The 23156-nt window shown below is 44.4% G+C and overlaps 1 protein-coding gene across 1 annotated transcript; it reads left to right on the forward strand.

Annotated features, from left to right (window-relative positions):
* The first annotated feature begins 2591 nt into the window (after nt 1–2591).
* Nucleotides 2592–11541, forward strand: trhra (thyrotropin-releasing hormone receptor a). Its single transcript, XM_084027999.1, has 2 exons — nt 2592–3604; nt 10599–11541. The coding sequence occupies exons 1-2, from the start codon at nt 2798–2800 to the stop codon at nt 11040–11042; spliced, it is 1251 nt and encodes a 416-aa protein (XP_083884125.1). The 5' UTR covers nt 2592–2797; the 3' UTR covers nt 11043–11541.
* Nucleotides 11542–23156: the final 11615 nt, after the last annotated feature.

A 23156-nucleotide genomic window follows, 5' to 3' on the forward strand; every position in this document is an offset into this window, starting at 1 on the left:
CCCTGTCTCAGCTGTTTCCAGTCTTCATGCTAGCTAACTGGAACCAACGCTGCAGATTCAGGTGATAATTATTTGTATGGATCCTCACTACAAGTGACCCCTTTAATATTGTCATTTGAAATATTGTTATTAGGCCTACAAACTGATTGCTTATTTATTCAAGTAAAGATCTGAATACTTCTTTCACCACTGATGTCAACTGACAGTAAAGCTATAAATTCATAGGGGTGGAACCAATTAACTTATACAAGGTCATTTATCAGTCTAATATGCATTAATGTTTTTTTCAGTCATGATCTTGAAGTACAGACTAATGAAGCCATCATTCAGCACACTTCATTCATAGATCTGTTGCCTAACCATAACAAACTCATACACTATCTAAGTGTGTAATATGGCATCACGAAGGAACCGTAGCAAGCTCAAACATTCACATTAATGGGATCAATATTCTCTTAAAATGACTTGGCAAAGCCCACGGTTTCTGACACCACCAGAGGTGTCACTGGACCGAACACTTCATCTATCCTTCCTCTGATACGGCGTAATTGAAACGGAGGGGGGTCGATACAGTTATACACCGATAATAAATCTATGTGAGGCTCAGGGTTTCCAGAGGCAAAGAACATTAACCTGCTGATTATAAAACCTCAGGAACACTTAAAACCATGATAATCTGTAGCTGACATTTAAAAACACTGCCATTAATAATCAGGTAATCTTTTTTGATGTTCATCCACACTGTCTGCCCACAGACAGTAGTTTTCCTGCAGACTGCTCAGCTCTCATTGCTAAACCAGCCTCCTGGGAAGGTTATATAGACACTGTGCTGAGATCTGTGTAATTTCCATCCTGTGCCTTCCTCCCTTTTCATTCGAACACATGCAGCTCCCCCAGGTGTTTACCCCTTGGGAGGAAAAAAGCTGTGTGTTGTAGAGATATAGCTCTCTGTTTCTAAATAGCAACGCTGTGTTGCAACTGAACAGTGTGAACCTTGATTTCCTTTCCTCGTTGATGAGGCGTGAGAAGTCATCTGGATGCAGGTGGACGGACCACAGGAAGAGACGTACAGAAACACCGAGGCAACGAGGGACGAAATGTATTCCAGAACTGAATTGCAGACTCGGAGCGCAAAAAGAAAAAAAAAAGCAGTTTGAGTTTAGCAGCTGTCATGTCTTTTGTGGTTGCGAGTCGTGCTGTGAGCATTCTGGAGCCGCCAGCTAAAATGACACATCATCACAATATTGCACTAAAAAGTACTAATGAAATGACCTTGACATTTGTATCTTCTTCCATCTCCGTAATAGTCCTATAATGGCGTAACAGCAGGCCTGTAGGATACAATAGGAAGATTAGAATGATGATATTGTTCTTTATGGGATAATTTTTTAATTTAATATCCCCAAACTTCCTGGTACTTGGTGGCTTATATACAGGGACTATATCTCTCACTGTATTAATGCAGTGATATTCCTGTCGGCACATGCAAGGTGTTTAATGTATACGTGTGAAGATTCACATCATAAAGTAGTGATATAATGGTAGAAATACTGTGCTACAAGTAAAAGTTCAAAAGTATTCAGATGACTGATATATAAATACAGTTAATAGGATTTATTTAATTAAAATTATGGTCGCAGCTTTTGCTAGCGGCATTTTAAACTACTGCAGGTGAAGGAGCAACAGAATGCACCCTGACTGGAAACAAATGGGATGGCATGTGCACGGTCCGGGACCGGGTGATTGAAACCACCCAGAACATCGTTGGTACCCATCTACTGAGCGTCCGTGATATTGGTGACAAGGGGTGCCTGCGGAGAGACCACAGGATATTAAAAGTCAATACACAGCCTGTTCACCCTGCTGCTGTCTGACAAGAGATAGAGGATCGGCTGCCGTATCAGCAGACTTCAGAGCAGCTTCCTTCCTTGGGCTGTGGCACTCCTAAATCCATCCTCCACACTCCACCATGTAATAAAGTTCGGTTGTGTCTTATCGTGCGTAATACATCTGTAGCAAAATGGGATTACAAACTGCGTATTCCTGCGCAACCCCGTTTTAAATGACAATAAATGATCCACCTTGATATCACTTTGTATAGTCTTTGGTTTATATTCTATAGATATTTGCCTTTTCTCATACTTTTGTAATTTATTATAGAGACAGTGTGGAATTAGGTTTTCCAGCTGTAAAGTTGTATGAAGAAGTGGGTGTTTGTTTTTTAATCGCCTATAATATTTCTACAATATCAAATAATGCAGCTATAATAACTGTGCACCCGTGAATCACATAATTATAACTGAACAGTGCTATTAAGCATTTATACACGTCCTTTGACCGATGACAGATGCCTTCATAAAGGCTCAGAACTACATGGAGCACAAACCCCTAAGATAAGAAAGGTGGAAGTGTGTGGCTCCAGTGGGAGTGTGTGACCTCACTGTGAGCCTCTGCAGGAAGCTCTCAGTTATGACTGTGTGAGCAGTGAGACAGGAGCAAGGACGCGGAGCTGCCTGCAACTTCAACTCACAGCGGAGGCTCATCGGCTGTTTTGAAATGATCTATCATGCTTGTATGGAAAATGTGCTGATGGCTTTGTGGTATTAGAAACTGGATTTGGTGAAGAAGAAGAAGAAAAGGCTGGTTTGACTGGATTGCTATGTGGATGAAATGAAGTTATTGGAGATTTTTTGGTCATTGGACTTGTGCCTGGGCTCTACAGGTTACAGCAGAGAATTCTGGTTGTGATTTTTTTTTTTTTTTTAATGCCTGGTGTTTTATTAAAAGCCTCCCCGTTATGGAAAACCTCACTTTGGTTAACATGACTGTGGAGAATGAAACGTCGGTGCAGGACAATCAAACCCTGGGCGTTTGGACTGACTACACGCGTGAATACAAAGTGGTGAGCGTGTTTTTGGTGTCCCTCATATGCGGGTTGGGGATCGTGGGGAACGTCATGGTTATACTTGTGGTCCTGACCACCAAACACATGCGCACCCCCACCAACTGCTACCTGGTGAGTCTGGCCGCGGCTGACCTGATGGTCCTGACGGCCGCCGGGCTGCCCAACATCACCGACGCCCTGCACGGACAGTGGGCGTACGGCTACGTTGGCTGCCTGGGCATCACCTACTTCCAGTATCTGGGAATAAACGCGTCCTCCTGCTCCATCACCGCCTTCACCGTGGAGCGCTACATCGCCATCTGCCACCCCATCAAAGCGCAATTCCTGTGCACTCTGTCCCGGGCGAAGAAGATCATCATGCTGGTCTGGACGCTCACCTCCGTCTACAGCGTCCTGTGGCTCTTCCTGTCGGACACCAAAAAGTTGGTGTACGACAACGTGGTGCTGCTCAGCTGCGCCTACAAGGTGTCCAGGACTTACTACCTGCCCATCTACTTCACGGACTTCGCGGTGTTTTACGTGCTGCCCCTCATGCTGGCCACGGTCCTGTACGGACTCATCGCGCGGATACTCTTCCTGAACCCGCTGCCCTCGAACCCAAAAGGCGGCAGCAAGAAGTGGAAGAAGGAGACGGGCCAGGGAGGGAGGATGGTCAGCACCTGCTCCTCCAGCAGCGCCACGGCTGCCTCGCGCAGACAGGTGGGGCCGCTGTTTGTTCACGCGCGTTGTTATCGCGGTGTGGTGTTTGCGTTTGTGCGCGAGAGAATGCGTGCGGGCAACTGGACATTAACGGGCCAGGTCGACCCCCCTCCCCACTCCCCCCCAAGTAGAAACAAGTCCGGGCGATGTCACTGAAACTAGAGCCGCTGATAGTCAGAGAGAGAACCACAACATAATGTGATTATTAAGAAAAGTGGAATAATGCACCGACCACAGGTCTGTTAGACGTGACCACACACAGATTTAATACAAATATTGATCCCACAAAACGCCTCACAGAAGGCATTTATTATAGCAAACCTATGGATTTGGTTGACATGTGACACACTCCCTTATATTAATAATAAGAATGCAAAAATCTACCCTTCCCACTTTAATTATCTTACATTCCTCCCTGACAGTATTAAACCCATTGTGTACACAAGCAATGAAGTGGTAATCCTATCTATCTATCTATCTATCTATCTATCTATCTATCTATCTATCTATCTATCTATCTATCTATCTATCTATCTATCTATCTCAAATCAAAATCTTCATCTTTATAAGCAATTCTTATGAGAGCAGTTATAGTCAAAGGATCAAGGTGATAAAACAATGTTAAGTATGTTTCTTTTGAGCTGTTAAAGAGGATCGATAGCCCATTAGGGTTAACTGTTAACTGGAACTGTTAACTGGAACACGATAGAAATAGGCACTTTCTTTAATTATTTCTTTAATATTTTAATGTTAAAACTGACCCCATCTCCCTTGCTTAGTCACTTTTTGATGTGCAGTGCATCAATGTGCTGCCAGCACTCTTTACTTTCATATTTAGTCTAGTAAAGTCCACTATAATGTAACTACAGTGTTTTTTCCCTCAGTGGAACAGCGATGATCCACCATTTGAAAACTCTGAAGCACAAATCCACACAGCGGCTCGCAGTAAACAACTGACAAAAGTAATAAGACAAACAGGTTTTAATAGAAAACAAATCCCTACTTTGCTTGAAAATAAACAGAATTCTCTGAAGGCGCAGACACACTTCTAGATGTTTGTTTATCAGATCACAGGAAGACGCCTCCCTGGAATGACGGGGTGTGGTACCCCGAGGGGATTCCATGCTCTATTGGACTGTCTGATCAGTTAACCCCAAAACAAATAGGGTTTTTGTTGTTTTGTACCTTCGACTTGCACCCACGCATAAACAAACAGTCACACGTGTTTCTGTGGACACAATTCATAACATCGTACATGTAACCTATTGAATGGATTTCTTAAGGTTGAGAAGGATTGATCCAGTATTAGGTATTTCTCTCACTGATGACACTGGCAACGTCCCCATCCAATTGAATTATCCTCACCAGACTGCAGCCGAGATGACACAACATGAATATGGATATGAATTCATGCGAGTTTCACATCAGGATTATATCCTGATAATTATATTAACAGATCCAGGCTTTGTTAGGTTGTGCATATAAATCATTCCTTCTTGTTGGAAATTAATGAACAGCATCTGAATTAATAATGAGCGTTTAATAGCGTGCTTAACATTTTTCCAAGGAACAGCCAGGTTGGTTTACACACACACACACACACACACACACACACACGCACACACACACACACACACACACACACACACACACACACACACACACACACACACACACACACACACACACACACACACACACATACACACACATAGCATGCAATTTATTGGATGTTCCCTTGATTTTTTTTAATACATTTTTTAATTACCTAATCTTTGTATTTTTACATAAGATCTTTAAGTGATGCTATTCTATGTAGATTGTTTTCTACTGTTGAAAAGTAATGTTGCTACTAATGTAAAAATAATTATACATTTATTTTAGATCAGAAGGAATTGCCTTTATCACTGCAGACTGAATTTGTGTATAGCAGTTGAATTGAGCACTTTGTTGATCTTGAATGCATCCCACTGACGACACAGGTTTACATGTTTTCTGGCTGATTCTGTGACGTGGCCTTTGCCAACAGAACTCATGTTCAGATGAAGCTCAAGATGCGTCAGTAGGTTCTTGTGAATAAAGTGACCACAAAATAATCCAGACATTTATTCACATATTTTCTTTACAAGTGGAGTGCTGCATTTTTTGGGGAAACAAACATGCTTTGAACAAGAGCACCAAACTGAACATTCAGCACTTCTGAATTTGGTACATAGTGCGACTAAAATTCCAGTCACACCATCAATATTTGAGCAGGAGTGTGCCTGCGCCGTGTTAATCTCATTAAAATGCCCAAATTGACTCAAATGAAGTGTTCACGTGGAAATGCAGCTGTGATATTGCCCCTTGTGGAGAGAGACTTGTTGAGTCTTGTGCATCTATCACACATCTAAAAAGATTTCAGTTGATCTGGCGACACCTCTGGTTACTTCTGCAAATTGGTTCAATTCTAAAGGTCCCAAAATGTACCTAAAAAAAAGAAATATTAGTAGTAACACCAGGGGTCCGTTTCACAAAGCAGGTTTAGTGAAAACCTTGAGTTAGTTAACCCTGAGATGAGGGAAACTCTGGTTTTTCGGTTTCACAAAGCCAGTTCAGCATAAATCTGAGTCAGTTACCCGGGTAACATATTCCGTGAACCTAACCTGCTCGCTAGCAGGTTTGCTTAAACAAACACTGAGTTTCTCCCTACATGTCTCCGCCTTTTTCCTGAATCTGAACCAACAAAATGTGCCGTCCTTTCATCGTCAACCTAATCGATACGGAAATAAAAGTGATTCTAGCAGCTTTGGGTTGGGAGACAATTTTGATTACCTTTCCTTCCAATCACATTAGATATTATCTAAACAATATTCTCCGACATTTTCAACATTTCATATCGCGGAGATAATCCGCAACCAGATTCTTTGCGGAGGTAGTGTTTTTGCGAACGGGAGATTTATGAAATGTTTTAGTACATTTCTGTGTTGAAATATCTGCTTATATTTACTGTTTAATATGTGAAATATGATTAAAATCATATGCCTTAGTTAAGGTATTTGCGCAATATTCCATCCATCCATCCATTATCTTCCGCTTATCCGGGACCGGGTCGCGGGGGCAGCTGCCTGAGCAGGGACGCCCAGACTTCCCTCTCCCCAGACACTTCCCCCAGCTCCTCCGGGAGGACCCCAAGGCGTTCCCAGGCCAGCCGGGTGACATAGTCACTCCAGCGTGTCCTGGGTCTTCCTCGGGGTCTCCTCCCGGTGGGGCATGCCTGGAACACCTCCCGAGGGAGGCGTCCAGGGGGCATCCGATGCAGATGCCCGAGCCACCTCAACTGGCTCCTCTCGATGTGGAGGAGCAGCGGCTCTACTCCGAGCTCCCCCCGTGTGACGGAGCTCCTCACCCTATCTCTAAGTGAGCGCCCCGCCACCCTGCGGAGGAAGCTCATTTCGGCCGCTTGTATCCGGGATCTTATTCTTTCGGTCATGACCCAAAGTTCATGACCATAGGTGAGGGTAGGAACGTAGATTGACCGGTAAACCGAGAGCTTCGCCTTTCGGCTCAGCTCTCTCTTTACCACGACGGACCGATACAGCGACCGCATTACTGCAGCCGCTGCACCGATCCGCCTGTCAATCTCACGCTCCATCCTTCCCTCACTCGTGAACAAGACCCCAAGATACTTAAACTCCTCCACTTGAGGCAGGAACTCCCCCCCGACCTGGAGGGAGCAAGCCACCTTTTTCCGGTCGAGAACCATGGCCTCAGATTTGGAGGTGCTAATCCTCATCCCGGCTGCTTCACACTCGGCTGCAAACCGCCCCAGGACATGCTGGAGGTCCTGGCTCGAAGGAGCCAACAAGACCACATCGTCCGCAAAAAGCAGGGATGAAATCCAGTGGCTCCCGAACCAGATCCCCTCCGGCCCACGGCTGCGCCTAGAAATCCTGTCCATAAAAATAATGAACAGGACCGGTGACAAAGGGCAGCCCTGCCGGAGTCCAACATGCACCTGGAACAGGTCTGACTTACTGCCGGCAATGCGAACCAAGCTCCTGCCCCGGTCATACAGGGACCGAACAGCCCTTAGCAGAGGGCCCCCGACCCCGTACTCCCGAAGTACCTCCCACAGAATATCACGAGGGACACGGTCGAATGCCTTCTCCAAGTCCACAAAACACATGTGGACTGGTTGGGCAAACTCCCATGAACCCTCGAGCACCCTGCGGAGGGTATAGAGCTGGTCCAGTGTTCCACGGCCAGGACGAAAACCGCATTGTTCCTCCTGAATCCGAGGTTCGACTATCGGCCGAATTCTCCTCTCCAGCACCCTGGAATAGACTTTCCCGGGGAGGCTGAGAAGTGTGATCCCCCGATAGTTGGAACACACCCTCCGGTCCCCCTTTTTGAATAGAGGGACCACCACCCCGGTCTGCCAGTCCAGAGGTACTGTCCCCGACCGCCACGCGATGTTGCAGAGACGTGTCAACCAAGACAGCCCCACAACATCCAGAGACTTGAGGTACTCAGGGCGGATCTCATCCACCCCCGGTGCCTTGCCACCGGGGAGCTTCTTAACTACCTCGGTGACTTCAGCCCGGGTAATGGGTGGATGAGCCTCTGAGTCTCCAGCCTCTGCTTCCCCAATGGGAGACGTGACAGTGGGGTTGAGGAGATCCTCGAAGTATTCCTTCCACCGCCCGACGATATCCCCAGTCGAAGTCAGCAGCTCCCCACCTCCACCGTAAACAGTGTTGGTGGAGGGCTGCTTCCCCTTCCTAAGGCGCCGGATGGTTTGCCAGAATTTCCTCGAGGCTGACCGATAGTCCTCCTCCATGGCCTCCCCGAACTCTTCCCAGACCCGAACCTTTGCTTCAGCGACCGTCCGTGCTGCAGCACGCTTGGCCTGCCGGTACCCGTCAGCTGCCTCGGGAGTCCCCCGAGCCAACCAGGCTCGGTAGGACTCCTTCTTCAGCTTGACAGCATCCCTTACTTCCGGTGTCCACCACCGGGTTCGGGGATTGCCGCCACGACAGGCACCGGAGACCTTACGGCCACAGCTTCGAACAGCCGCGTCAACAATGGAAGCAGAGAACAACGTCCATTCGGACTCAATGTCCCCAGCCTCCCTCGTGATCTGGTCAAAGCTCTCCCGGAGGTGGGAGTTGAAGACCTCCCTGACAGAGGGTTCCACCAGACGTTCCCAGCAGACCCTCACAACGCGTTTAGGTCTGCCAAGTCTGTCCAGCTTCCTCCCCTGCCAGCGGATCCAACTCACCACCAGGTGGTGATCAGTTGACAGCTCAGCCCCTCTCTTCACCCGAGTGTCCAAAACATACGGCCGGAGGTCAGATGACACAACCACGAAGTCGATCATTGACCTCCGGCCTAGGGTGTCCTGGTGCCATGTGCACTGATGGACACCCTTATGTTTGAACATGGTGTTCGTTATGGACAAACCGTGTCCAGCACAGAAGTCCAATAACAGAACCCCACTCGGGTTCTGATCGGGGAGGCCGTTCCTCCCAATCACGCCCCTCCAGGTAACACCGTCGTTGCCCACGTGAGCGTTGAAGTCCCCCAGTAAAACAATGGAGTCCCCGGTTGGAGCACTCTCAAGTACCCCTCCCAAGGACTCCAAGAAGGCCGGGTACTCTGCACTGCCGTTTGGCCCGTAGGCCGAAACAACAGTGAGAGACCTATCCCCGACCCGAATGCGCAGGGAGACGACCCTCTCGTTCACCGGGGAAAACTCCAACACATGGCGGCCGAGCTGGGGGGCTATAAGCAAGCCCACACCAGCTCGGCGCCTTTCACCGCGGGCAACTCCAGAGTAGAAGAGAGTCCAGCCTCTCTCAAGGAGTTGGGTTCCAGAGCCCAGACTGTGCGTGGAGGTGAGCCCGACTACCTGTAGCCGGTAGCGCTCTACCTCCCGCACTAGCTCAGGCTCTTTCCCCCCCAGTGAGGTGACATTCCATGTCCCCATGGCTAGAGTCACCGTCCGGGGATTGGGTCGCCGGGGCACCCGCCCAGGACAGCCACCCAAATCCCACCGCACCGGCCCCTTCTGAACCCTCCTGCGGGTGGTGGGCCTACAGGAGGGCGGGCCCACGTCGCTCTTTCGGGCTGTGCCCGGCCGGGTCCCGTGGGCACAGACCCGGCCACCAGGCGCTCGCCTGCGAGCCCCAACCCCGGGCCTGGCTCCAGGGTGGGGCCCCGGTAACGCCAATCCGGGCGACGTGAACTTCCTTGATTTTTCTTTGCGCAATATTCTTATGCTTAACTTTCAACTGACGCTACTTTCTTTCTGTGCCTGGGGGGATTACACCCAATGAAAAAGATAATTCATTGAGTGCGCTACATTGTGAACTACAGGAATTGAACCCCTGTCGCCTGCACCGGGGGCGGCATTGCTAACCATTACACCACAGTCTGTCGCTGTGCAAGTCTGAAAATAAAGACTTATTACCTTTAGATCAATAGACTGTTTCATTCAGTTATATACATTAGATCGGGCAGTAATTGTCCACCACGCCAACTATCGCTACTTTGCTGCAGTTACGTTGCTCCGCTTTCTCAGGATGAGCTCGTTTTCTACATAAACACTTAGTAATATCTAATGACGCTCTCCCCTTGGCCATGGTGAATCGTAGTATCGGAGCTCCATTGATGATGGCTTTATAGAGTCGGCAGGCACGCGCGTAACTCAGAGTTTACATACTCAGAGTTGACTGAACTAATTCAAAACCGCTGTTCTGAAACCGAAAACTCAGAGTTGCCCATCTCAGAGTTGATCAACTCAGAGTTCAGGGTTAGGTTCAGAGTTTGTTGAACCTGCTTTGTGAAACGTGCCCCTGGTCTGCTGCGGATATAATCCATGTGCTTGTGCTGTGGCTTTAAGTGTACAGAATCCATGTGCATCAAACATTCTAAGTTCAATTAAATGTCCAGTTTTCGTTGATTTCAATTTGTTGTCCCATTTTTTTAACTCACGATTGAATTTTATCAGGTGACCAAGATGCTGGCCGTGGTGGTGGTCCTCTTTGCCTTACTTTGGATGCCCTACCGGACCCTAGTGGTGGTCAACTCCTTCCTGAACAAGGCCTACCTGGACACCTGGTTTCTGCTCTTCTGCCGTCTCTGCATCTACCTAAACAGCGCCATCAACCCGGTCATCTACAACGTCATGTCCCAGAAGTTCCGCACTGCTTTTAAGAAGTTGTGTCACTGTGGCCCCCAGCGCATGGAGAAACCGGCCTCTTACAGTGTGGCGCTCACCTACAGCGTCATCAAGGAGACGTCCAATGGGGAAAGTCCCGACCACTTCACCACAGAAATGGATGACGAGCTACATACGCCAGCAGATCAGTACTTACCTGCCAGCATCCTGCCAAGTGGCAAGAAGAGGCTTTTCACAGAGCCTTGCCTGTCGGGGAGTGATGTCAACGCCTGACTAAAAACAAACTTTAATCCTAGAGAGGAACGTGGAGACAACTGCAGAATGAATTCTGTCACCAATGGGACATTTTAGAGATGTTTCAAGAACTTCTCTTCCAATTCAAGTTACCAAAAGCAAAATAGGATGCCATGTGATGAGCTGACTTTTAGCATTTTGTACAAAAAAACGCTATGGGAGCTTTCACAAATCTTGCAAAAATACAGTTCACTGATAAATTGATATAGCAAACTGAAACTAAATTGAAGCAAACTGCTTCCTCCCTCTCAACTCAAAACAGATCCAATCTCTACGATGTTTCACACTTAAACGCGGGAAGCTTATGAAGTCACTGGTTGAGTTAAGGATACAGTAGTAAAATGCTGAAGCCAGCAATATGTCTAAGAATGATGTAATCTGCAGTTTTAATTATTAAATTATACAAACATAAAAGATACGATTCTTAGTGCTGTCAGTCTGTTCCTATGACGCGGTGTGAAATCTTCACAGCTATGGAGCATGGACATTCATCAGTGTAGTAATGCTGCAGTTTGTTTCGGCGGTGTTTTTCTGAGAGTCTGGTGACTGGTGTTTGGGTGGCTGTAATTGCTGCTGAGGGAACAAGCATCTGTGTGTGTTATCAGATGGTGAAGCTTCAGGGTGAAATTAGTTCCTGTCTTCCCATTAACAGTATACATCACCTGCATTATCTGTTTTGTGTCAGACTCTAAATTACATCCGCCGCGCCTGTTTGGGACTGTTTCATCAACGTTGTGGCTCTAATGTGTCTCTAATGCCTTATTTCCAGTGCATGGTGCAGCTCAATTCAACTTTACTCACTTTTGGTACCCGGTACTTTTCCCATCTTCATTGCTATCACTGCAGATAGCAGGTAACCCCCCAGTATAGGCTGTGTGAAACTGCCATGACATCATCTTAAATCTGACCCTCGCTGGATCCTGTTGTCAGTGACCAAACAGAGGATGTATGTCCTACACCAATTGTATGCCAGAGTTTTGCAGGCAGCCTGTTTTTCAAATCTGGCTCGATTGACTAGAAAAAAATTTGCTGCCGCTATCGACAGTAGCGTGGCTACTTAAAAATCATATGATTGTGAAGGATATCCCGTGTTGTGCTTGTGACAATTCTCTATGAACAATCAATGGTCTGCAGTGTTCTAACTTCACCTTCTAGTATTAGCTCGGTTCACTCAGAAACTTGACCGAGGTGGTACCAAAAAACCTACCATCCTATCCTGCTAATTGAGTTGAGTAGAGCTGTGCCGTACCGTGCAGTGGAAATGCAGTGTAAATAACTAAGTAATGCCACACCACCAACCGTTACTTTGTTGATCCACAGCAACTCTTTACCATCGGAGGTTGTTGTGGCTGCTGAGCTGTCGCTTTCTGTACAGACGCCAACAAGTTCACTCAATGGAAGCTTATGTGTCTTCTGTTTACCTCTCCAATCTCTGATACCAAAAATAAAAAAAATAAAAAAATAGCATGCCATGTGCTTGGCTAACCCAACCAACCTTCCTGTGCCTATCTCGGGAAGAGGCTTACAGTCAGTCTCTCTCAATAACAATTTGTGTTAGGGATTAACATTTTTCTTGATAAATTCTCTGTCACTTTGACCGTTCGGGGGTCGACTTGTTCCCCGTCTTACCAGTAGTTTGATGGAGGGATTTTTGCTTGGTTTTTGTACAATCAGTGGACAGACGGGTACGCTATGAGCTAGCTTGGTCCCTGACTGGAGGTGGAGGATGTGGATAGCCTCCGCTAAGATATATTCAACTCCCGGTTACTCAGATATTGTCTTGTGCACATACTGCGTCATGCTAGCTGTCTTGACTCACTCACTTGGGGAATCATCAAGCTAGCTTTCGGTGGTCATTAAATACCTCCGAACTTTAGGCTGGGTGTTTGTTAAACCACCACACCATCTTGTTTTCTTTTCACCTGCTAAATGCATAACATGTCATATATGCGTGTGGAGGCATTTTACATTTTTTAAAAGATTGACTAGGCTGAGTGACTAAAACTAAAGTAATGATTCATGTTATTAATTCTGATGAGTTTTGCTGTTGAGTAATGGAATGTTAATGAATAATATTTAATAACTTAGCCAAAACATGCATGACATTGTTAGAAATAGCTTTGTTGGTATGTAATGGTATGTTGTCAGGCAATCGTAATTTATCTACAGTATATCGTTTTTAATCAAGGACTTTTTTTAAATTATAGTCAGTGTTCATATCACCTAGCCCTAGCACACCAGAGGACACCATTGACTTGTAGCGTAGCTCTTTCCTCTTTGTTCATGTACTTCCCCTCCAGAAACCATTCATTCAAATGCACGACACCATGAAATTTTTAATCGCGCTACTGAGAGAAAGCAAAGATATGGAATTACATGACCTTTTGAGAAGGTCCAAGTACAGAAAAGGACACATATTGCAGATGCTCATTCCAACCCCCTGTGTAATTTTAAAATCTCCCAAGCTCTAATGATTTCTGCAGGGATTTTAGTCTTAACAGTGACAGACCCACCAAAGCCACATGTTGCTTTGGTTACTGTAAGGACGACCACTGCAGACTCCGAGAGGAGCCTGTAAGGTCAGTGGCCGGCGTGTAATTATGAGGGGGAAATGGATAACTCTGATGTGCAGACAGAGAGGCTGTTCGTCAAAGGGTTAGATAACTGTCGTGGTAAGTAATTCACTGATATTGCCTGAGACTGCAGAGTGCAGCTCCTTTCTGCGATCCATCTGCTCAGCAAAACCCACGGAGCCATGATGGACCGTGTGAATGGATCGCTACGAAGTGCCACGCTTGAGTAGGTGCAATCCACACTATGTATATAGCTCACCCTGCTATTAAAAGAAACATTTTCTGTTTTTCGTTTTGAGCTACGTACACGTAAAAATTAAAGAGCACTCAGAGGGAACTCAGAGGGAATGAAGACTGAGTAAACTAAATGAAAGACACCTGTTTCATACTGAGCAGAAGGCTTTTGTGTGTGTGTACACTGTAAAGTTGCTTGAAATTGAATGTGCAGTGCGATGTGAAATCAATTCAATATTGTGTTTTCAAATGTGTGCCAGCAAGTGCATTAAAAAAAAAAAAATAGCTTCTTTTGATCCGTTGTTCCATCAGCATGTTTCCTATCATTCCAAACCAGCCAGTGGAAGCGAATGGGCTTCGAACTTGAATATGCGGAAAAAAAAAAAGGTTTAAAGTTTGTAGTGTTGAGTAACTCATTGGTGCATTTTTATTCATTTTTCCCTTTGTTCTCAGTTGAAACGCATTTTCGTTTTTGGGAAAAATATCTAATAGTTGTGATGGAGATGTGGTGTTTTCTGTTGTGCGCAGTTTGCAGCATGAACGCACGCTTTTGTGAGGTGAACACAAAGATGACAAAATGTGATACCTGATGTATTTCCATCTGAGGCATTTGCTTTGTGCACATTACAGTCTAAAGGTTGCTTTTTTCCTGCTCTTGCTGTTTGATGGATTGTTTTGTATTTTGTATTGTTCTTTGTCCATAATAAACAGAGATGATAATCACAGTGCCTCGTGGGTGATGTATTATTGCTACATTTTACTGTCCCATAACATTATCCCCCCCACCCCAACCCATCTCCCACCACCTCCACCTCTGCTGATCTATTACCAGCTATTGAAGAAACTGCCTCATCCCAGAACGCCATGAATCAGGCTCAATAAAGCTTTCTGTAGGAGCTACGACCAAACCGTGCACATCAATCAGAGCGACTGATGGTTTTCGTTTTGAAGTCATCGTGTGGTGGCCTGCTTTGACACAAATTTGTCTCACTGAAGCTATCGGAGGCCAATTGCACTCTTCCAAACAAAATGACATCTCCACACAATTTATGTTCAACTGCTGTAATATCTGATTCATCAAAAAGACCTCCCTCCATTTGTTTAGGTGATGATGCCAACAATGGAGAATATTTGACAGTGGTTAGGGCCTACCTATTTGATGTTATAGGACCGGAAAGTGCATAATGTGCTGGGAGAGAACGGCCTTGGAACACAGAGGCACTAATTGACGACTGCTGTAACATTTCAACAGCTGCCTACACTCCGGCTGAAAATTTTGATTCCACACACACACACACACACACACACACACAGACATATTTTCAGGGTAGAACCTGTTGACATTACAAGTAATAGGAGAGTGGTATTTCTTGCACAAGGTCAGCTTTACATTTACATTTACATTTAGGGCATTTCCCAGACGATTTTGTCCAAAGCGACTTACAACACGTTTTTTGTCGAAAGAAAGAAACCACAACATATCATTATCAATAAAGTAAGAGTGAAAAAGTAGAAACAAGTGTTGGGTCCTTATCTAAGTAAAGTGGTAGCTGTTCAGCAAGTATACCTTAAGAACAACAGTGCTATTATCAAAGTGCTATATGTAAGAACATAGAAGGGGTTTTTTTTGTGTGGAAGTAAGTCATGCTATGCAGAGTCGAGGTGAAGTCTGAACAGGTGAGTCTTGAGACTTTTTTGGAAGATGACAAATTACTCTGCTGTCCTGACATCGGTCGGGAGTTCATTCCACCACTGAGGACCAGAACAGAGAAGGATTGGGACTTTGCTGAGCGGCATTTGTTAGATTTCAGCGATGGTGGTACCAGCCGGGCAGCTGAAGTAGAGGAGCGAAGTGCTCGCGTCGGGGCATGAGGTTTGACCAGTGTTTGGAGGTAGATGGGTGCTGTTCCATTGGTGGCCTTGAAGGCCAGTGCCATCGTCTTGAATTGGATGTGGGCTGCATCAGGCAGCAAGTGGAGGTCACGGAGGAGGGGGGTCAGATTGGGGACTTTGGGTAGATTGAAGACAAGGAATGCTGCAGCGTTCTGGATATGCTGCAATGGTTTAGTCACTGAGGCAGGGAGTCCAGCCTGGAGAGAGTTGCAGTAGTCAAGGCGGGAGATGACCAGGGCTTGGACCGGGAGATGCGTTGCATCCTTTGTGAGGAAAGACTGGATCCTGTGGAGTGCAAATCTGCAGGATCGGGCCGCAGCAGTGATGTTGGGGCTGCAGGATAGTTGGTTGTCGAGGATTACACCTCGACAGTGACCGACAGGTCCATGCGAGGGCAGTCTTTCCCCGGGATGAAGAGGAGTTTGTTTTATGCAGGTTAAGCTTGAGGTGATGCGCAGTTGTCCAGGCGGAGGAGAGGAACAGCTGGATGTCGTCTGCATGTTAAGACTCAGGTTACACTATGTATGCATGGAAATACCCATGAAGAAACAGTTTGCAAAATTGTCATTTAACAAGGGTAAACAATAGACATTTCAATTTGTTGGAGTCATTTTAATGTTCTTGGTGAGGTTCTTTTTTTTTCAAAATGTGCTCGCGCTGTACGGGTTGCCATGAGTAATCACGACTGAAATCCAATCATGATGTGAGATCTGATAGCATTCCTGTCACAATGTTCACTGTCCACTTACACTTCACATTAACATGCACTTTTCCTTATCCAGAAAGGATATCTAGATAGGGGCCGATGCAGGTGTTACTGGAACTATAACACTAAAATACGACAGAAAACCAGCCGTTTCTAAAAACATCATACAAGCCCATTATGTTAGTGGTATTCAGGTGGAACAGTGAAGGCATTCCCTAAACTAGTGAAAGATTATGATTGTTGAGACCTGATGTGTGGTCTCTGCCACGTCTCTCAGTTAAGTCATCTATAGCTGTATGATGTGATGCAGTAATTGCTGCACGACACACTGTGTGGTCTGACCCTGGCTTAAGAGACACCGAGCACTGGACTCCTATATTTCCTACATCAAAATAAAAGGAATTATAGTCCATAGGGTCAGTAATAGACTACAACCTTTCCCACTCTTATTTTCTATTTTTATATTCGAAAGGCAATTTGAAATCTCCACTGTTGTTGAGTGATGGTGATTCAAATGTCTTGCACTCTGTAATTCGTGCAACCATTCGGAGAAAAAGTATTTGTCCCCCAGCAACAGATTCCTCCTCAACCTTTTGTGTATGACCTTTACAGATCTATCAGATGTGGTTTGTCGTGTACTCATGATCCATCCATCACAGTGGAGCAAGACTTTCCAGTGGGTAGAACTATCACGTGCAGAATGGACATTATTTGTTGTGTGTCTAATTCCATGTTTCTGAAATGCAGCAGGCTGTGATGACACTTGGGGATAAAGCCTCACTGCAATACCAGTTACACCATTTTTGTTAAATTCTCTACCATGTAGACTATATCCGCCAATTTGAACGAATCCTTTCAGTTCTCCCGTGAAAGGCGATGGTACCAATAAAGATTTACTGGCCAGAGATCCAAAGTTCTAATATGAGACACTGAGCGAAGCTGAAGTGGCCGAGATGATGAGACATCAGAATAAAAGCCTGTGGGCAGCTGCACCGATGCAATGGCCCTGACTGGATGGTGCCTTATTTATTTGCCAGCCTCTGGCTTCCAGGCCTGTTATATTTGGAGTGCTGTACATTTGTATGCTCATTTTGAAAATGAGGAACAAGTGGAGAAATGATGCCATCAGCAGAACTCCAACAAATATGCATGAGAAAAGAATATCGCTGTGATGATGAGTACACTTTCCTCTAGTACCAATCATTTGCCACCACGGTGAATCGGGGCTCTTATTCCTACTCTACAGTTTATTTACATGCTTGTGGATTCATTCAGCCATTCTCTACGGAATCATTCTTGGACTGAGAAGATAGTATGCCAGATGAATCGGTCTTCATTCTGCAAATCTATGCTTTGCTATTTCTATGGTCTATAGAGCAACGCAGTTGACAAACTGTAGCCTTTATGTTGACATTATGTATGGTAAATCTAACAATCTCCAAGCTGGTTTCTTCCCATTGTGCTTGTTAAATGTGCTCCATGCGGAACTCAGAGAGTATCGATTACCTCCACACGGCTTTCGACATGGCAACAGCTGGGACAGCTCATAGTGCAGTGCAAACAGCCGGAGGGCAGACGCCACGATGGGATGCCGTTATCAGTGGTTACCGCCACATGAGCATAGTGCAGAGTCGTGGCCATTATCTTGTCACACATGCAATGAAAAGTTAACAGAGCACAGAGAAATTACAACTGATTACAGCACACAGAGGGAGAGCAAAGTCATTGTCTACTCAGGTAGACATTTACTCCACCATGTCTTTACATAGCAATAGTTGATTGTAGCTCAATTAATGCTCTGAGTTTTTAATTTCAGCTGTGCATCAGGTCGGACCATGATGTGAATACCTATGAGGAGAGCTGAGCTTACATTTCCCTCAACCTCAGTCTGTCGACATTTAATCATTTCATTCACCCGAGGCGTTTATCAACACAATCCAAGCCAACGAAGGCAGACTCCCTTGTTTTTATTTATTTGCACAGGCCAGCAAGCTCTGCAAAAAATATTCTGCACTCCAACAAGAAGCATTTACGCTTGACTTCACCAAGTCTTGCACCAGCAGACAATCATTACCCAGGATGAGCTATTGAGCCCCTGTATGCTGGTGCAAAAACTAAGGACACAACGTGTTGCCTGTTCATCATCTCGCCTTCCGTCCTGCACTCCGTCCCATAAGGCATGCTTCATTCTTTGTACATTCCTTCAAATCTTGTTAGGGGATACATTTTGTACCAAGAAGTCTCAACTTTGAGACAATAATTGGTCTAGCAAAAAAAGTCTGAATATTGACAATTCAGGGGCAATAAATGGGAGACAACCCTCAGCCCACTGGCTGCTTTTAAAGGCTACAAAGTGCAGATAATTAATTGCTGTCAGTACACAGTAAATATCTTAATTTATTAATGTATTGATCGAGAGATAATCTGTTTCTGTTCTGAGATATTTACTCACAACATATGAGCTTTTTCCTCAGAAAAAGAAATATAGTCAGTTCTCATAAAACTAGTATTTATTTAAGTTAAATTATTTCAGGATTTTCAAGACCCATTTTATAGGAGCAGATAGAGAGTCAAAGTGAAACCGGATACTCTTGTTTGTAACAATCATTCACTATATTCAGCTTCGGCACATGAGCTAAATCAGCAGTATGCCACGTGGTTCACTCAATGGATCCTATCTTGCACCCAGCACATTGCACTTTCACCAATGCAAATATCATCACCTTTTTCATCCGAAGCACAGCGGACCTTTCCGCCAGATACGCACGTCGGTAAAATAGGAAATGAACTTGTGCCCCCCCAGGCGTGTCACCGGAAAAACGAGGCGTGGTTCGGTAAGTTTCCCTGGTGCTATTTTGGTGTTTCAGAAAACAATTGCGCCAATTACTTTAAATCAGGTTTTACCTGGTCAGTGGCGTTATTTAGATGCTATTTTAAGGGCGCATGCTTGGCCATATGGAGTGTGTGTGTTTCTCTCATCCACAGGGACGCAGAAGTTCCCATGCAAAACATAAATAATTACAAGAAAAATATTTCAACACTGGGGAAATAATTGTGGGGTCCATGACGTTATGAACAAATAGGCATATATCTAGCGTACACATTCACCCAAATAAGACAAGTCTGTTTTGTTGACAGCCGCCAGTGAATGTGTGTTTACTTATAAAAAACAATGTGCAAGGGAAGGTTACCCCGGATCCCCCAAAAGAGGTCTGGACTAAGCCGCAAATGTGTACAGCAATAAATTGCAAAAATTGAGATAGCGAACCAATTACATTGGAATGTTGCATGTGTCAGCATTTACCTCCCATTTTATCAGCGTACACAACTCACCTTTCAAAACTTCTGAATTTACTTGACAGAATATTTTGTACTTTTATTGGTAAAACAGAATTGTTGTGTGATAATGCAGATAACATTAGAAAACAGAGACTCAACAACACAACTAGTTAAGAAGCTAGAACAACCCGACTCAAACCAGTAATACTCACAAAAAATAAGAAGCCTTTTGGCTCTTGTCATTTAAGCAATCAATCATTATTGATCGATGCTAGCTTAGAAAGCTATTGTGCAATTAACATCTAGGTATACAGTACTTGAATACATTCACAGTTGCATTCATACATTTTAGCGCCATTTAAAAACATTATAGAGCAGAAGCATTGATTCATGGTCTCACAAAAATAGAAATAAAAAAACTTACAGAGCAGACAATCACAGGGAGGTAAAGAAGGTCAAGGCTATGGAACACTTGAACCAATATGTGCACCAGTGTCACCATCTACCTGCTGATTGTCTGAAAGGAAGAGCCCTCACAGGATTATGGATTGACCCTTTGTCCCACACTCTTTCCTTTGAGTCTGATGATCATGTGGGACTAATAGACTCCTTCAGTGACTCATAACACCGAGAGAAAAATATGCTGCAGAAGAGGACAAAAGCTTTAGGTTTAAATCCTAACACAGCAAAACAAGAGATTAGTTATATGTGAGTATCTCTTTACAGTAACAGTTAATCTCCTGGAGAATTCTTTTGTGGTGAAAAGGTACATCGATCTTGCATGATCGTCAATCAAGTCAATGACATGCAAAAACAGCTCTGAGCTCAGCACTGATGGAGCACCCAGTGAGGCATAATACATCCTCACTGAAGAGAGGAAAATAAAAGCATGCAGGCTAATGTTTCCATCACCTCATCCAATCAAATAGGGAAGAAAAAGAGAAAGACTGTGTCATGAAAGAAGCCATACAGCTTGTTTCTCAGACACGCCAGGAAATCTCTCACAGAGTGCAGCCTTTATGGAACATGTCAGCGGTGGATACAGCTGGAGGGGAGGAGTCTGAAAACAATTAGTGTCAGATGAGCTAGTCACTAGTCAGAGGATTACTGCAGGGGTTTCATTAATGCAACACACACAAATCTACGACATTAGCACTTAAATGCAGGTAATGTTATGCTCTCCAACCATAAACTGGAAAACGTGACACTAGCGCAAAAGCCTTTGCACCTTCATCATTTTTTTGTCAGTGTCGCAGAGAGAATTAACTTTTCTATGTTTAATATAATGTATAGTAGTGCTACTTTAAGGGAGAATTCCAATTTAATTTCAAATTTTGCCCCTTTTTCATACCCTTCCTTTTACTGTTTCAGTTGTCCCGAAGCCCAGAGATTAATTCACTTATATTCAATCCAAGTTATTACAACAAAGAAAAGTGAGACTAATTATAATTCTGGCATTCCATCACTTTGAAGAGAAAGGTGATCACATTGAGTTTCAATATTTTGCAATTTTTCTTCTCTCAAATTCCCCCCTCAGAACAAAAGTCAAAAGATTGACCAGATTCCAAAGGAAGTTTTCGCTCCCAACAGTCTTCCAGCCTTCAAAGTAGCCCTCAAAACTCACCTTTTCACTCTAGCTTTTAAACTTTAAACTTGTTTAAGTTGTTTGTTGTTTTGTTGTTGTTGTTGTTGTTGTTGTTGTTGTTTGCTTGTTTGCTGGCTTTGTTCTGTGCTCTTTTGTTTTGATTTAATTTGTTTTTGTAAAGCATCTTTGAACTCTTGGAAAAGTGCTATATAAAACCTATGTATTATTATTATTATCCATCCATCCATATTATTATTAGTATAGAACAAAACTCAAAACCCCAAAACCTTCTCTGTGATTGTTTTAGGAAGGTCATCAATGATAATGCTAAACATTTGTTTAGCAGCTATAATGATTGCCGTATCCACCATCTTATTTGTATCTATTAGCATGCTTACACTTGCTAGTTAGCACTTAACACAAATACAAGAGAGGATTTCAAGTGCTGGGCTGAGATCAGTTGTAAACCAAAAGGTGCGCGCATGACAGGACTTATAAGAACAATGAATAACTCACCAGAAAGTCATTGCAATTTACAATGTAGGCTTGTAGTATTTTTATTTCAGACGCGTTTCAAACAAGTGCAATGGTAAAATAAGTGAGCATGCAACTACCAGAGGGGTCATTACTTAAGCATTTTAGATGCCATAAAACAGTGTACATTATTAATCAAGGAAACAAGAAACAAGAAAACAGCAGCAACAACAAACACCTGAGTTGTACTGTTAAATGGCAGGGCTTTCCCCCTCTCTAACAGGAGCCACAGGACAAGGAGGGGGTCTGTGTTTCCTCAGCTGGTGCTCTACATTCTGTTCCTCACATGTGAAAAGTGTCATATGGATGCGTATTGCGCTTCAGGTCATTTATCTCCTATCTGCGAAGATACTCTCAGCTTGTACTGTTTAAACACTGCGGCCCTGTTCCTTATGAACATAATGATTTGTGAGCATCTGCTCGTGACTGTGGCTGGCAGTGTGCATTAGCTGTATGTTGACCCAGTCATGAAGAAACGAAGCATATGGTTGATTATTGAATGATACAAACTTAACAGGCAATCATTATTAAACATCATTCAGCAGCAGTGCAGGCACCATCATCAATGAGATAGCAGCATAATAACATGAGCATAAAAGCGTTATCGGGACGTTATCTTAGAAATCAAATATTTTCATATTTGCTGAGTAAGTATTTCACTTCCAAGCAAATGTAGATAACAAACACCCAAATGACGCAGCTCAGGCAGAAGAGAGCCATGTACATTTCCAATCGACTCGATGGGAGCAGTGTCAGGTGTGTGTGCACAGCTCAGCACATTTCGTTTTCAGTGCACATTCCCATCATATTGCTGACAGGGTGAGCAGCTAGGAGCCGGGCCGACCTTGGCCCTGTCTTTCACCTTTTGACGCACGAAGAAAATGTTGCTGAGCAACAGTCAGCTGTCCCTGTCAGCCAAAGCTTTATCGCCACTAATTTCAGGAATATAAATTAGCTTTTTTTTTAACCTTTTTAATTATATCCTTAAAACTATATTCACGACAGTATTTTGGCTCTTAACCATTAATGGATTGCATGGCTTGGTGAGTGCTTTCCGCTAAACAATGAGGGATACATCCAGTCTAATTTCTTTGTGAACTTTGCAATTATTCTAAAGGTTAATCGATCTTATTTTCAAAGCAATTTCCTGCATTTAGGAGCTAACAGCAAATGACAGATGACCCACGGGCATTTCACAGAAATACACGCCAAATATCCACTTGTGGTCAAATGTCCCTCTCTGGTTCATTCTCTTTTCATTGTTATTCATCAATGCACATAGCTGTAAT

The sequence above is a fragment of the Eutrigla gurnardus genome (assembly GCF_963514095.1).
Source record: "Eutrigla gurnardus genome assembly, chromosome: 14".
NCBI classification, from domain to species: domain Eukaryota; kingdom Metazoa; phylum Chordata; class Actinopteri; order Perciformes; family Triglidae; genus Eutrigla; species Eutrigla gurnardus.

Coding starts and splice junctions, on each gene's coding strand:
- trhra (XM_084027999.1), top strand. CDS start 2,798: ATGGAAAACCTCACTTTGGTTAACATGACTGTGGAGAATGAAACGTCG. Junction 3,605..10,598: donor CGGCTGCCTCGCGCAGACAG/GTGGGGCCGCTG, acceptor GAATTTTATCAG/GTGACCAAGATGCTGGCCGT.